At 38.8% G+C, this 16853-nt stretch overlaps 1 protein-coding gene across 3 annotated transcripts in view; it reads left to right on the forward strand.

Annotated features, from left to right (window-relative positions):
* AVL9 (AVL9 cell migration associated) overlaps positions 1-16853 on the forward strand; it is a 70624-nt gene continuing 53771 nt past the window's right edge. For 2 of the 3 annotated variants that reach the window (XR_003967210.1, XM_030308192.1), the window contains exon 1: positions 1-298. Coding sequence is in view for 2 of the 3 variants with exons in the window: in XM_030308192.1 (XP_030164052.1) it covers positions 1-298 (298 nt within the window). In the remaining variant the exon portion in view is untranslated. The remainder of the gene's footprint in view (positions 299-16853) is intronic. The other variant, XM_030308193.1, reaches the window with a different exon arrangement.

The following is a 16853-nucleotide window of genomic DNA, read 5'->3' on the forward strand; positions in this document are numbered from 1 at the left end:
ATGAGGGAAGCGCGGCCCCGGCCCTGGGGGCGGCGCGCAGCTGCAGGAGCTTCGGCCTCCTCCGGGCCACTGTGCGGCCCTCATGCGGCGCCCCTGCTGACACCTGAAGTCCGCCGCTCGCCGTCCTCCTCGGGACCGCGGGGTCGCCTGGCCCGCCGCCCTTGGCGGTTGAAGTCGTCGTCTTGCGGGCCCGCGGCGGCCGCCCATGGAGAAGTCCGGGCGGGGAGGCGATGGCGCCCCCCGGGGGCCTGTACTGCACATCGTGGTGGTTGGCTTTCATCACAAGAAAGGCTGCCAGGTGAGGAAGGGGCCTGAATCCGCTGAATCCCTGAATCCCTGAATCCCCCCCTGCGGTTCGTGCGGTCGCGCTCAGCCGGCGCCCACTTCCCTCAGCCCGCCTCCGTGCTGCCTTAAGCGCCCTCGGCCCATCTGATCTTGATACCATTCCTGCTCTAGCACTTGTCCCACGTGAAGCCCATCCCCCACAGTCCCTATTTCTCCTGCCCTGAAAATTGTGTTTTGAGCAGTCGAGGAGCTACGTGTTGGTATGTTGGGGTGGTAGGTGTTTAGGTTCTTTGGTGGAGTGGGAGGAAGGAATCGAAGGTCAACCCCACTCAGTTCCTCATTCATTTCTGCCTCCATTGACTTTCTGGATGTACACCCATTATGGGAGGCTTTAGAAAAATTCAGCACTTGGACTGCGTCTTCAAGGTAATGAACTCGGTGGGCTTCCACGCAAATGCCTCGGGTTGTTTGAAGCAGGCGGCGGCGTGGGAAAATCCACTTCTTTGTTTATCTGTGGAAGCCCTAGAATCCGTCGTGTTTGGGTGGTGTATTGACTCCTCCCCCGCTTCCCATTGGGCCTTGCTTTTGCTATTTGATCTTGTCCAAATCTTGCCTTTTGGTGAGAGATTGACGTTCAGTTGCAGTAAGAGAAAGTGTATTTATCTAGCAAAGAAATGTGCAAATATAAAATTATTTTTAGCTTCTTCACTGAAATAGTGAATAGGAACAATGGAACGTTTGCAGTATATGCTTTGGAGTCAAGGGAACAAAATAGAAGCAGAATTATTTAATGAGCCCAAATACTGGAAGGCAATGATGTCATAATGTGCTAGTGAACAGGAAATTGAAATGCTTGAAGTATTAAACCTACTGACTGCTACGCCTAGGTAATGTAGCATTTCGTTTCTTGGGTTTCACAGAAAATGTAACATTTTGAAAGACTTACTGGCAAAATTTAAATTTGTTAGAGGATGATGAAATTGGAGTGAAAAATGGTTGTGTTTGTATGTGTTCTAACGACTGCTTGACTTTAAGGTATTCTTTATCTCTCAGGGAAAAGCATAGAAAGATACCAACGAGGATGTGGCCTTATTTAGTGTGGTGTTAAAAAAATTCCAGGCAGCAGCAGAAATTTGTTGTTTTTTTTTTTTTTAATGTGGCTGTGTATTTACAAGTAAATGGATGGATATTTGAGATTGTGCCATGGCATGCAAACAGTGTTCATTGGACTTTTAATGCTTTTTCAAATTTTAATTCCAGTTTGACATAGTGTTATATTAGTTTCAGATGTACAATACAATGATTCAACAATTCTCTACTCAGTGCTCATCACTATAGGTATAATCTTAATCCCCTTCACCTGTTTCACCCGTCCCCTCCCACCTACCTCTGGTAACCACCAGTTCCCTATAGTTAAGAGAGTGTTTTTTTTAAAAGGTTTGTGTCTTTTATACCTTGCTCATTTGTTTCTTAAAGATTTTTTTATTTTTATTTATTTAAAAAAATTGTTTTTAACGTTTATTATTGAGAGACAGGGCATGAGCATGGGAGGGGCAGAGAGAGGTGGCGACACAGAATCCAAAGCAGGTTCCAGGCTCTGAGCTGTCAGCACAGAGCCCGATGCGGGGCTCAAACTCACAAACTGTGAGATCATGACCTGAGCTCAAGTTGGATGCTTAACCGACTGAGGCACCCAGGCACCCCAAGCCAGACTGAATGGGACTTTTAAAAATTAAAAGGAAATATTGGTAGGAGAAAGAATAGAATCTTTTAATTTTTTGCTGTCCTATAAATTCAAGATTAATTATGTTTTATACCAGTTTTATTGTCAAAAGTAATATCAGTTGTACTCCCAGAAAGGAAAAATGATTTATTTTAGGAAACAAATGTAATGCTGTTTAGAAATTGAAGGAAACTGGACAACAGATTATGACATGAAGGAGGCACTTTGGGCTGAAGTGGCACACTAGGTGCCTTGGCATTTCACTGGATTCGTTAGGCTTTTGGTTGTAGCATTAAGGTAGTGGCAGCTGGTTTTGTTAAATGAACACTGTGCTGGAAATCAGGAGACCTGGATGACATCCTGGCCTCACAGCTTCATGACCTCCAGCAATTCCAAATCACTTAATTTTTCTGTAACATTTTTTCCTCTACCAGATTTCTTCATGAGAATTTTAGACCTGGCAAGGGTCCCTGGAGATCATTCTACTCCCATCTCCCTTAAGTTTACTGAAACCTGGAAAGGTTAAGCAACTTAAGAATACTTAGCAGGGCACCTGGGTGGTTCAGTTTGTTAAGCATCGGGCTTCAGCTCAGGTCATGATTTCACGGTTTATGAGTTTGAGCCCCGAGTTAGTCTGGCTCTCTCTCGTTAGCACAGAGCCTGCTTGGGATCCTCTGTCCCCCTCTCTCTCTCTGCCCCTCCCCACTCATGTGCTGGCGTGTTCGTTTTCTCTCTCTCTCTCTCTCAAAAATAAACACTTAAAAAAAATTTAGTATGATATCAGAAAACCCAGAGCTGGACAATAGTTAATGCAATAAAAACATTCAGAAAAACTATTGCAATAGAGGAAAACAGACCTCGGTATAGAACTGGACTCAAGTCTGAATACATCAAGGAAAAGCAGACGTTTATAGCCAGGGAGCAGAGTGGGGGCGGGGGAGTCAATGGATGGAAAATTACTACATCAAGAGTAAAGGGGGGGGGGGGTTTCTGGCTTAACCCAGCTGACAGGATTCTTGCTAAAATTAGACAATGCAGAGAAGAACAAGGAAGCCCAAAAGTCAGGCCCTAGTTGAAAAGAGAGTTCTGAGGAGACTAACGAAATTTTGATTGAGAGACTGTTAGCACTAACATTGAAACCCAGATGTCCCTAGTCTTTGTTATCAACCATATATTTTTTTTAATGTTTATTTTATTTTTTAATTTTTTTAAAATCTTTTTATTTATTTTTGAAGGAGAGAGAGACCGAGCATGATCAGGGGAGGAGCAGAGAGAGAGAGGGAGACACAGAATTTGAAGCAGGCTCCAGGCTCTGAGCTGTGAGCAGAGAACCCGATGTGGGGCTCGAACCCACGAACCATGAGATCATGACCTGAGCCGAAGTCGGACGCTTAACCGACTGAGCCACCCAGCGCCCCATTTTAATGTTTATTTTTGAGAGAGAGTGTGTGCAAGCTGGGGAGGGGCAGAGAGAGAGGGAGAGAGAGTCCAGAGCAGGCTCTGAACTGTTGGTGTGGAGCCCAACTTGGGGCCCCAACCAAAGAATGGTAAAATCATGACCCAAGCTTACCAACTCAGCCACCCAGCAGCCCCAGTCATATCTCTTTTTTAAGAGCACTTTTAGGTTGTCGGCTCTTAGTAGCAAGGGAAACTACACACCTTGTTTTTAATTTATTTTTTAATCTACATGATGTTTCACAGAGACCAGGGCAATTTTTTTTCTTTTCTTTTTTTTTTTTTTTTTTTTTTTTTTTTTTAAGAGAAAAAGTGCGAGCTGGGGAGGGGAACAGAGGGGAGAGTGAGAATCCCAAGCAGGCAAGCTCCGCACTGTCAGCGCAGAGCCCAGTTTGGGGCTTGACCCACAAATTACTAGATCATGACCTGAGCTGAAGTCCCACGCTTAACCAACTGAGCCACCCAGGTGCCCCAGACTAGGGCAATTATTTTCAAATAAATGTACTTGTTTAGTAGTGTCTGTTGTCTGGGTTGCTGATAGAATGGAAGAAAATGCAAAGGATTCTGCCACAGTGCATTCAAAGATGAGAAAACTAGTATAGGTTCTTTTCTATTTTTTCTTAAGTTTTTTATTTTAATTCCAATGTAATTAACATACAATACAATATTCAATACAGTCAAATATAGCACGATATAGTGAAATCCCATCACCTATTTCACCCCCCCCCATCCACCTCTGCTCTAGTAAGCATCAGTTCCCTATAGTTAAGAGTCTGTTTCTTGGTTTGTCTCTTTTTTCCCTTTTGTTTTGATTCTTAAATTCCATATGAGTGAAATCATATGGTATTTGTCTTTCTCAATCTGACTTATTTCTCCTAGCATTATACTCTCTAGCTCCATCTATGTTTGCAAATGGCAAGATTTCGTTCGTTTTTATGGCTGAATAATAACTATATACATACCACATATTCTTTATTCATTCATCTATCCATGCTACTTACATAATTTGACTATTGTAAATAATGTTGCAGTAAACATAGGTGTGCATATATCCTTTCAAATTAGTGTTTTTGTATTTTTGGAGTAAATACCCAGTAATGTGATTACTGGATTGTGTGGTAGTTCTATTTTTAATTTTTTGAGGAAGTTCCATACTGTTTTCCCCATAGTGTTTTCCACAGTGGCTGAACCAGTTTGCATTCCCAATGGATTATTTTCTTACTGCCGACTAAAAGCAGCTTTTAAAAATTACACTTACCTCTCATAGCAGAAAATGAAGACCTTGTTTGGTTTTGCAAATCAAACAAGAATTTGCTATTTTTAAAGGTGCCTCCGTTGCTTAAGTGTTGACTCTTGATTTCAGCTCAGGTCATGATCTCACTGTTGGTGAGTTTGAGCCCTACATTGGGCTCTCCACTGTGAGTGCAGAGGGATGCTTTCTCTCTCTCAAAATAAACAAACGTTTTTTTTTTAAAAAAATGCTATATTTAGTCAAAATCAAAATGCACAGTGAGCAAAATGATTTTTAGATTTATGTAGAGTATTTTCTAACTCTTGCAAGAGTCAAACATTTAATTTTAGTAGTAGAACTTTTACTATTTCTCAGAAAAATTTTGGCTTACTGTTAATCTTTTGTTAATTTTCTGTTATTTTTCTGATGAAGGTTGGTTGGATAGATGACACTATGATTTCTGGACTCGAGAGAGTTATGGTTAGATAAGTGGATAATCCCAAAAACCTTCATTGGAAACCCTCTGTGGTGTTAGCCAGGTTGGATGTAGGGCATGCTAACACAGCCAGTGCACTCACACAACAGCACAAATGAATGAAAAATTTTCTCCCACTAAGTTGGTTGATAAAATTGACAGGTTAATTCTGTCAAAAACAATGAAACTTGTCAGAGATGTAATTTGCCTAATGGATGTGTAATAGTATTGGAAAAGATAGGAAAATAGTTTGTTCAACTATATTTTTTTTTTCATTTTTGGCTGCCCTATTTTTTTTGTCTTAGTTTTTATAAAATTTCAAGAAGAATGTTGGTTTTGCCAAATTCTTGAGAGGAATATTATAAAAAAGTGTACTAAAATTTCCAATATGTTATATTAGTTCTTAAGGGTGTTTCTCACTTCCACAAATCAGTGTCTTTTTATTTATTTTTTTTATCTTTTTTACATGTCCAATTCTTTTTTTATTTTGTTTTTTAAGTTTATTTTTTTTGGTAATCTCTACACCCAATGTGGGGCTCAAACTCACGAACCTGGGATCAAGAGTCGCATGCTCTTCTGACTAAGTCAGCCAGGTGCTTCTCAGTGTCTTTTTAGATGTCTTACAACTCTGCTTTCTTAAGCAGAGTTTAAAAATCCAATTGTTTTGGAAAGTGAGTTTGTTACATGCATTGATTCTTAAGAATGTTTTAGAGACTGCTGTTTCTTTAATCAGCATATTGAGTGTTTCAGAGACTGTAATTATGTAAGATTTCCCCCAGGATGGATTAATCAGCCACTGTATTCCAGGTGTAAAGGATTAAAAGTGCATGGCTCATTGAATTGTGATTCTGACTTCAGATTATTTTAGGCTGTGTGAGGGTATTTTGTTAAACTGCTCTTCCAAGTATTCAAAATTCTGCTGGTCTTGTTGATTACTTCTTTCTGTTATGCATAGTGAAAATTCCCATGTTTGGTTGTCCTTTGTAATTTGTATTTTACTTATTTATTTTTTAAGTTTATTTATTTTGAAGAGAGAGAGAGAGAGCGCGCGCGCGCGAGAGAGAGCAGGCTCTGCACCTCCAGCACGGAGTCCAACTCCGGGCTTGAACTCAGGAACCTCGAGGTTATAACCTGAGGACTTAATCAACTAATCCACCCAGGCGCCCCATGTAGTTTGTAATTTTTAGATTGCAGTGAGTTAAAGTAAAACTTTGTGTAAAAGTAACGCCTTTCAGCAGTCATCTGGGTTAATTAGCATGATGACTTTACGTGGGAGGATATACTAAATCTTTGTAAACTCTTCTGTTACAAAGGTGTTCTGTAGTGCTATGATAGAGGAATCAGGTAGTTTCACATGAACCACCAGGTTAAAGCCATCTTTTATTTTTTTAATTTCTTTTATTTTTTTTAATTTACATCCAAGTTAGTTAGCATATAGTGCCACAATGATTTCAGGAGTAGATTCCTTAATGCCCCTTACCCATTTAGCCCATCCCTCCCTCCCACAACCCCTCCAGTAGCCCTCTGTTCTCCATATTTAAGAGTCTCTTAGGTTTTGCCTCCCTCCCTGTTTTTATATCATTTTTGCTTCCCTTCCTTGTGTTCATCTGTTCTGTCTTAAAGTCCTCATATGAATGCAGTCATATGATATTTAGTCTTTCTCTGACTAACTCCGCTTAGCATAATACCCTCTAGTTCTATCCATGTAGTTGCAAATGGCAAGGTTTCATTCTTTATGATTGCCGAGTAATACCCGTGTGTGTGTGTGTGTGTGTGTGTGTGTATGTGTGTATGCATACCACATCTTCTTTATTCATCCATCGATGCACATTTGGGCTTTTTCCATACTTTGGCTATTGTTGATAGGGCTACTATAAACATTGGGGTGCATGTGTCCCTTCGAAACAGCATACCTGTATCCTTTGGATAAATACCTAATAGTGCAGTTGCTGGATCATAGGGTAGTTCTATTTTTAATTTTTTGAGGAACCTCCATACAGTTCTCCAGAGTGGCTGCACCAGCTTGCATGCCCGCCAGCAGTGCAAAAGAGATCCTCTTTCTCTGCAAACTCGCCAACATCTGTTGTTGCCTGAGTTGTTAATGTTAGTCATTCTGACAGGGGTGAGGTGGTATCTCATTGTGGTTTTGATTTGTATTTCCCTGGTGATGTTGAGCATTTTTTCATGTGTCGGTTGGCCCTCTGGATGTCGTCTTTGGAGAAGTGCCTATTCATGTCTCTTGCGCATTTCTTCACTGGATTATTTGTTTTTGGGGTATTGAGTTTAATAAGTTCTTTATAGATTTTGGATACTAACACTTTATCTGATATGTCATTTGCAAACATCTCCCATCCTGTCGGTTGCCTTTTAGTTTTGCTGATTGTTTCCTTCGCTGTGCAGAAGCTTTTTATTTTGATGAGGTCTCAATAGTTCATTTTTGCTTTTGTTTCCCTTGCCTCTGGAGACGTGTTGAGTAAGAAGTTACTGCGGCCAAGATCAAAGAGGTTTTTGCCTGCTTTCTTCTCGAGGGTTTTGATGGCTTCCTGTCTTACATTTATGTCTTTCATCCATTTTGAGTTTATTTTTGCATATGGTGTAAGAAAGTAGTCCAGATTCATTCTTCTGCATGTCGCTGCCCAGTTTTCCCAGCACCACTTGCTGAAGAGACTGTTTTTATTCCATTGAATATTCTTTCCTGCTTTGTCAAAGATGAGTTGGCCATATGTTTGTGGGTCCATTTCTGGGTTCTCTATTCTGTTCCATTGATCTGAGTGTCTGTTTTTGTGCCATAAAGCCATCTTCTAACACAGCTGTGTTGAGGATCCGCAAACTAGACATAGAAGATGGTCATTCATCTTGTTTCCTACATTTTTGCACCTTTGAAGCCTTCAGATGTATCTTAAATGAAAAACTCCTTCATTTAAATTAAAATGAAACTTTAATTTTATCACTTGATCATTTTTTTCACTTTGATTTGTGTAATGAATTCTGTAGGTTAACAGGTTAGTTTCTAGTGATGGATTATTCTAGTTTATTGATATAGTTAACATTTAGGTCACATTAAGTGAAAGTACTACCATGACATTTAAAGTAGTTTTGAAATATTTATCCATGTCAACTCTTTTCCTGAAAAATTTTTTAAAGTTTATTTATTTATTTTGAGGCAGACAGTGAGAGTGTGAGCACCCTGCCAGAGGGCAGAGAGAGGGAGAGAAAGAGAGAAAATCCCAAGCAGGCTCTGCAGCACTGTCAGCTCGAGGCCTGAATTCACCAACCATGAGATCATGACCTGAGCCGAAATCAAGAGTTGGACACCTAACTGACTGAGCCATCCAGGTGCACCCTGAAATTTTTTTAAATTTCGCATTTAGCAAAAGACTCTTCTTCCTTAAAACCTCACGTGCAATACCTGGGGGAAATTATAAGAGGACAAAAACTCTTTGTGATGTAATTTATGGACACCTGGTTTACTTATTATAGATTATGTGTTCTCTAGACTTTTGTCCTTATTTGTGGCTGTAAATACGTAAACTGTCAGATAAGCATGGTTTTTAGTGAAACAAGTGAATATCAAACTTTTTGGTTCTTTCATAAATAGACTAGACTTTTTTTTTTAACACTGAAAGTAATAAAGAATCATTATTTTCCAAGGTGACCTCATAAAAAGCTGCAATTATTACTTGATTTTTTACTACTGCTTTAATAGAATTTATAGTTTTGTATACATAGCTAACAGTTTTAAGTTCTTGAATAAACTGGTTTCACCAGGCTATACTACTTTAAAAAGTAGAATTATGAAAGAACTAGAACCCATGTTTACACTAGTTCCAAGGTAAATAAAGTAAATGAAGCACTGAATAGAAAAAGGATATTTTCCTCTTGATCCATGTGGGCTGATCATGGGGAAATCTCCAGTAGTAGCAGAATGTTGCATTGCAAAATCAGGGCTGGGCTGAGGAAATAGGTGAGGTTGGTTTATGTTAGGGTGGTAGTGTTAAGCCCTGACCCATTCAGGTTTTGGTGACAGACACATGGCTGCCTGACAAGCATGTAGTTTTGGCACCTGCTATTGATGCGATCATGTGGTGACTATGGAGTATTGTTTGTGATTCTTGTCGGAATAGAAGTCTTTTGGAACAGAAAGAACAATGTTTTGGGGAGTTAGAGGTTAGGGAAGAATAATGTCTAAAGATTCTTTTTAGCTACTCAGAGAAACTGTCCTGAAACAAGATTATATTTTCTAGCCCTCTACTGGCACTTTCATTTGGTGGAGGTTTTTTCCTAATGTTAGCCATGCTTTTTATATACTGAAATGATGAAAATCTCTGGCTGTGTAAGGCTGGAACCTTAACAGAGCAGTGGGATAGTTTTCTTTTAGGCCTTGGCATCACAGCCAAGCAAGATGGGTGTCAACCTGTATAAGGGAAGTTTAGAAATAACTAGAAGATTCTTTTGTCCTCCTATAATTCCCCCCAGGTACCTAATTGTGCCTATTTCTTTGGCTTAAGTCTTTGATTCCCTAGTAAAATGCTTATGTTTCGTAACCTTCTCCTTCATGATATAATATAATTCAGATCCTTTGCAGATCATGGATTTTTCTAGATAAGGGAAAACTGCAGAAGAACTCTGGTCTACTGGGGATGGGCACTACAAGAAGAAGATAAACACATAGAGGGAGAGGAGTTTTTACCTACTTAATAATTTTGAGAAAGACTGACCCTATTATATTCTTTTTTTTTTTTTTTTTGAGAGAGAGAGAGAGAGAGAGAGAGAGAGAGACAGACAGACAGACAGAATATCCCAAGGAGGCTCTGTGCTGTCAGAACTGTGAGATCATGACCTGAGCCAAAATCAAGAGTCGGATGTTTAAGTGTCTGAGCCCAGCACCCCTGGCCCTGTTATATTCTTTGGTTGAGATGCCATCAGATTAAAACCTTAGTTTGTGTCTAGGATATTTTTAGAGGATGTTATTTAAATTGGTACTTAGGGCAATTTTTAAATCATTCCAGTTGTTTTATTTTTTAATTTTATTAAGTTTATTTTTTGAGAAAGAAGGAGAGTGTGAGTGGGAGAGGGGCAGAGAGAGAGAGAGAGAATCCGAAGCAGGCTCTTTCCCAGAGCCTGACACAGGGCTGGATCTCACAAACCGTGAGATCATGACCTGAGCCAAAATCAAGAGCCAGATGCTCAATGGACTGAGCCACCCAGACACTCCCTAGTTGTTTTAAAAAATAACATTTCTTAATGATCAGGATAATATGTATTCACTAGTAAAAAGCAGAAAATACAGAAAAAAACTATCACTTAAAATCCTATATCCTAAAGAAATCTGCTCTTAAGACCTTGATGAATATCTCTCCAGTTCTCCAGTTACTTTTTTTTTTTTTTTTTACAAATATGGATACCTTTTCCCAAAAACATATTATACTGTAATCAAGTTTTATGGCCTACCTTTTTGTCTATGCCATTAATATCTTTCCACATTAATAAATATTGAATTATAACATTTTAAAATGGCTGAACAGTAGTTTGTGGAAATATTTAACTCTGCTTTTTAAAAATGTTGGTACTCCCAATTTTTTGCTATTTTGAATAGTGATACAGATAACATCCTTGCAGTGAAATCTTTGCACCTCTTTGCCTATGTATGGAGACTTCATTTAAGCCATCTTTTTTCTTCACAGAGGTCTTGTTAAAATGGATTTTGAAGCAGAATGTGCTGAACACAATTTAAGTTAGCCTGGATGATTCTGCCTTCATAGGAACTGTCACTTGTACAGTGGCATTCTCAATTTATTTTAACATAGATTATTTCTCACATACCTTTCTGACAGTTGTTGGGCTTTTGATAGCCAGTCGGAAAGAGAGATGACAGAGCAATTAGCAGGTACTTCTTGGTGTTGACCCAAACACAGCATTGTAGTTTTTGGCTTCTCCTCCCTGCTTTCTTACTTACTTTTTCTTCCATAGACTGGGAGACCACATCTTATAAATATATTAGAACTGTGTTTGAAATAAAATGACTTAGAGGTTTTAAAAGAAAACCTAAAGCCTTCTCCTTGGAATATTATCAGGGGCTTTATGACAGGTGGCTAGGCTGAAAGATGCTTTTCTTGCTTATTTCTGGTTTTTGGCAGTGGTCTAGGTAATTGTCAGAAGTCTGATCTCTGAATAAACTATGTTTGGGTTCGATTTCATATATGACCTCTGCACTTAATTTTCTTCACCCAGCTGATGCTCATTGTCACAGTGTGTATTGAGTATATGAAGAAATGACAAACAGGGCTGTTAATGAAATCTGTTCCTGCCCCCATGGCTTTCACTGGTGATGTTAGCAACTTGTTAGACTCTGATGGAGATAGTGCATTACCAGAAATTGGAATCTTTTTTAAAATATTAAAAATCAAAAAATAAAAATGTTAAAAACAAATTTAAATATAAAAGATTGCTAAGGTAGAGTTCATTAAAATAGATTTCAATCTTTTGCTAGGAAATAATTAATTAATTTTTTTCCTGCAAGAAAATAGTTTTTGAAATTTTGATATCATCTTTGTATATATTTTCAATAACCTAGAGATAAACAGTGTTCTAATTGTACCATTTCATCCAAAAGACCAGTCTCCGTCATTCTACCATGTTTTATACAAATTCTTGTCCTATCTCTTCCATTGTAGAGGAACTTTGTATACAATATTCCTAATATTCCTTTGTACTTGGAGCTCTGATAGATTCTCTTTTACCACTGTCTGCTTGAATAATAGCAAAGGGTATCTGGTAATCAAGATATCTGAGTTTTAGCTTGACCCTAATGGTTATTAGATGTGTAACCTGGGGCAAATTGCCTAATGTTTATGAACTTCGGTTTCTTCGTCTGTAAAATGAGGGTTTTAAAATAGGTGATTACTAAGATCACCCTTCACTTGCATGATTATAAGATGAAATCAACACACATTTGCTAAATACCCATCCTCAGAGCCAACATTCAGATACATACCCTTTAATTCAACAGGCAGAACATAGTGTTTGTTGTAGCAGTCTGAACAGAGAAACTTTCTAGGATGATGATAATTCTGTCTTAATAGAATGGTTGCCCACAGCTGTATATAAATCATTAAAACCTATGAACTCTGTACATTTAAGATCTTTGCATTTCATACCTTGTAATAACACCCCAAGTCTAAATAATTTAAAAGTGCTTTTTTAGGGGCACCTGGCTGGCTTCAGTCTGTAGAGCATGCAACTCTTGATCTTGAGGTTTTGCGTTGGAATCCCATGTTGGGTATAGAGATTACTCAAAAATAAAAAAATCTCAGGGCACCTGGGTGGCTTAGTTGGTTAAGTGCCCAGTTTCAGCTCAGGTCATGATCTCATGGTTTGCGACTTCAAGCCCACATCAGGCTTCCTGCTGATGGTACGGAGCCTGCTTGGGATTCTCTCTCTCCCTCTCTCTCATTTTCAAACTAACTAACTAAATAAATAAATAAAATCCTAGGGTTTTTTTTTAAACCTTTCTCCTTGTAACAAATCACAAAATTCTTTATCCTTCAATACTTTTGAAAGGGCTGTTTCAAAAACTATTATTCATATGATTTTCTTTGTTTAAACTCCTGCTTGTGCATAGCTAGGGCTTAGCAACAGTTCTCCATCTGTATTCTTTAAATTTTGAGCCTTAGAAGGATTTAATTGACAAAAGTAACTCAAAGAAACAATGGCTCATTTTTTATGTTTTGTCTTTATGTGTTGTATTAAATAAGCATGGTATCTTTGGAGACATAGAAGCTATAGTTTAATACAAGAACCCAGGCATCTCTTGGATGCTAATATAACTTATGTGCTGAAAGCATAAATTTCCATTAAGTACAGTGATTTGTCTCTACACTTTGTAAACAAGTTACAGCAAATATTCTAAACTCCATGAAGTATGCCCTAAATATTTATATTCATATAATTTATATTTATGTGGTACTAATATAAGGTTTAGTTACCATGCAATTTATCATTGCTATTCTATGAAGATATTATTAGCATTAATAGTAGTTGCCCTTTATTAAATGTTTTCTATATACTGAGCACTGTTAGATGTGTGTTTATCTCATTCCTATGAACATGCTGAGGTTTTATTAGCCCTCTTTTTTTTTTTTTTTTTTAATTTTTTTTTTTCAACATTTATTTTATTTTTGGGACAGAGAGAGACAGAGCATGAACGGGGGAGGGGCAGAGAGAGAGGGAGACACAGAATCGGAAACAGGCTCCAGGCTCTGAGCCATCAGCCCAGAGCCTGACACGGGGCTCGAACTCAGGGACCGCGAGATCGTGACCTGGCTGAAGTCGGACGCTTAACCGACTGCGCCACCCAGGCGCCCCTAGCCCTCTTTTATAGATAAGGAAATTGAGGTGTAGAAGTATTTTATTAAGTTAAGGTATAATTTATCACCAATAAAGTACACACAACTTAAGGGAGAGACTTAATTTTTACGTACACATACATCCCTGTAACCACCATCCTGATACAGAATTATCAGGAGATCCATGCAGGCGCCCCTCCTGGTCATTACTTGCCTGAAGGTTACCACTGTTCCGACCTACGCCACCATATATTTGTGTCTCTTGTGTCTGACTTGTTTCACTCAGTGTTATGTCTGAGATTGATCCATGTTGTTGATTATATTATAGTTTCTGTATTATAATTGTATGCCATCATTGACCCATTCTTCTGGTAAGAGACATATGAGTAGTTCCTAGTTTTGGGTTATTACAAATATAACAAAAAGCATTTTACTTTGAAATTTAAGTGGTTTTTTAAAATTAAGTTTATGAAAGTTGGATTTTCCCCCATGTACTTATACATATTTGTGCTATGTGACCAAAGTGTTTATTTTACTTGGGACCTAAAATAATATAGGAGTTTTAGTTTTTTTAATATTAAAGATCCTAGAAAGTCCAATACATTTAAGATCCTTCAAAACTATTTTTTGCTTTTAAGTAACGCTCGTAATTAATAAATGCATTTGAAATTATCTTTTCCCAGCTTTACATAAAGTAGTGCTACAAAACAAATCTGATATTACTGGAAATAAATGGCATTTTCTTATTTATATGAAACACAAATCAAACTGCATTGACTCCATAGCTGATGGCATTTCTGATTTGTGAGCTGTAGATCTGCAAATACTGTCTTAATGAATGCCAAATCCTTATAGGACTATTTATTCTCAGATATCTTTGAGATGTATAGAGATGACTACTTGTAGAGTTTCTCAATTTCACTATTCGTATGTAGTAATAAAGATTTATCCTTCTTGGAAGAAACAATTTTAAAAAGAGCATGGCTTGGGGCGCCTGGGTGGCGCAGTCGGTTAAGCGTCCGACTTCAGCCAGGTCACGATCTCGCGGTCTGTGAGTTCGAGCCCCGCGTCAGGCTCTGGGCTGATGGCTCGGAGCCTGGAGCCTGTTTCCGATTCTGTGTCTCCCTCTCTCTCTGCCCCTCCCCCGTTCATGCTCTGTCTCTCTCTGTCCCAAAAATAAATAAATGTTGAAAAAAAAAAAATTAAAAAAATAAAAAGAGCATGGCTCTATAAAATCTCTTATAGACTTTTAATTAGCTGTGTGTATACAGTTGCGTGTTAATGAACATGTATGTTTATGCAGAATTTCGGTGGTTTTAAAGTAGAAAAACATGGGGCACCTGGATGGCTAAGTCAGTTAAGTGTCCGACTTCGGCTCAGGTCATGATCTTACAGCTTGTGAGTTTGAGCCCTGTGTTGGGCTCTGTGCTGACAGCTCAGACCCTGGAGCCTGCTTTGGATTCTCTGTCTTCCTCTCTCCGTGTCTCTCCCTTGCTTGCACTCTGTCTCTCTCTCCCTCTCTCTCAAAAATAAGATTAAAAACAAAAAAATTAAAGTAGAAAAACAGGATAATGAAGTTTTTTTTTTAATTTTTTAAAGTTTATTTATTTTGAGAGAGAGAGCTAGTGTGGAGGAAGGGCAGAGAGGGGGGGAAAGAGAGAATGCCAAGCAGGCTCTGTGCTGTCAGCGCAAGCCTGACCAAGGGACTCAAACTCACAAACCATGAGATGATGCATGACCTGAGCTGATTTAATTTTTTAAAATTCAACCCAGCATGGGTTTCACCACCCTGAGATCAAGAGTTGCATATTTTTCTGAATGAGCCAGCCAGGAATCCCTAAAAATTCTGTATTTAAATTAAAATATACGTCATCTGTTTTGTTGTTCATAATGTGAGTACCTCATCTGTTTTTTGTTTTGTTTACAGTCTTGAGGTCTTTTTTTTTTTTTTTTTTTTTTTACACTTACCGTGCTATGAATTCATAGAGAATGGGTTCCAGCAGTTTCAGGTTCCTTTCCATTGGTTCTCACAAAATGTGCCCGAGTGGAACAGGCTGACACTTCAGAAAGTACCTTTCTCGTTGGCTTTCTTCTTTTTCTGATCATTTTCCTTCACACGCTTTAGCAAGCTATTTTGACTCTTGGAGTGCTTAATATGCTCAATACTTAAATGAACTGTCTTGCAAGAATCTTGCCCTTAACTTATTTGTTTACAACAATGCCAACAGCATCCTGGGTAACACTGTAGACTCTTCCAGTTTTGCCATGGGACCACATTTGGGCATTCTGTTCTGAACAATGCCCATTCCTTTGATGGCCTGCAATATCACCTTTCTTGTAGATTTGCATGTATGTGGCCAAAGGACAAACTCCATGTTTTCTAAGAGGTCTAGAGAATATAGGGGGTGCCTCTTCTCTTTTCCTTTGTGTTGATCATTTTGATGAATTACTGGAAGATGGTGGTTCCAGCCAAAAGGCCCAGTACCTCATCTTAAATAAAAGGAATGTGGAATAGTAAAATGGTTATTTAATTCTAGAAAAAAAAGAACTGGCGGTCTTTATTCAATTAAATATATAAAAGCACATGTTTTAAACTAAGATACTACTTTTGTTTAATTTTTGTTTTCTTTGTTTGCATTTATTAAAAACAGTAAAACTTGGTTTTAACTGGTAAGTCTCAATAGTACCATTGCACCTTTACAGTACACACTTTATTTTTCTGGGCATCCAGTGCACTCATGAAACTATAAAATAATGTATGGTGCTGAGATAGAGGAGAACTGGGGCGCCTGGGTGGCGCAGTCGGTTAAGCGTCCGATTTCAGCCAGGTCACGATCTCGCGGTCCGTGAGTTCGAGCCCCGCGTCGGGCTCTGGGCTGATGGCTCAGAGCCTGGAGCCTGTTTCCGATTCTGTGTGTCTCTCTCTCTCTGCCCCTCCCCCGTTCATGCTCTGTCTCTCTCTGTCCCAAAAATAAATAAACGTTGAGATAGAGGAGAATTAAGCACGATCTATTACAGAAATAAACAGCTGATGAATATAGTCATTTGTTGCCAACTTTTTAAGAGACTAAAGAGAGTGTCAGTACTCTTGTAGTGTTGACTAGAGATTTGGCCGAGTAAACATAACTTTGAGAAGACCTGTCTTCTATATCCAGGGTTTTCTTCAAAGAGAAAAACATCATGACAGAGCCTTGACTTTGGTCCCTAAAATGCTTTGACTATTAAGAAAACAAGCACCCATGCTTCTGAGTGAAGGGTCAGGGGAATCCCTGAGGGGCCTAGAAAGGGAGCAGAGAGAGTAGCTGACTCACCTTCTCTAGGAGGCATACCTCTTATGCC

This window comes from Lynx canadensis, chromosome A2 (genome assembly GCF_007474595.2).
Source record: "Lynx canadensis isolate LIC74 chromosome A2, mLynCan4.pri.v2, whole genome shotgun sequence".
Taxonomy (NCBI): Eukaryota; Metazoa; Chordata; class Mammalia; order Carnivora; family Felidae; genus Lynx; species Lynx canadensis.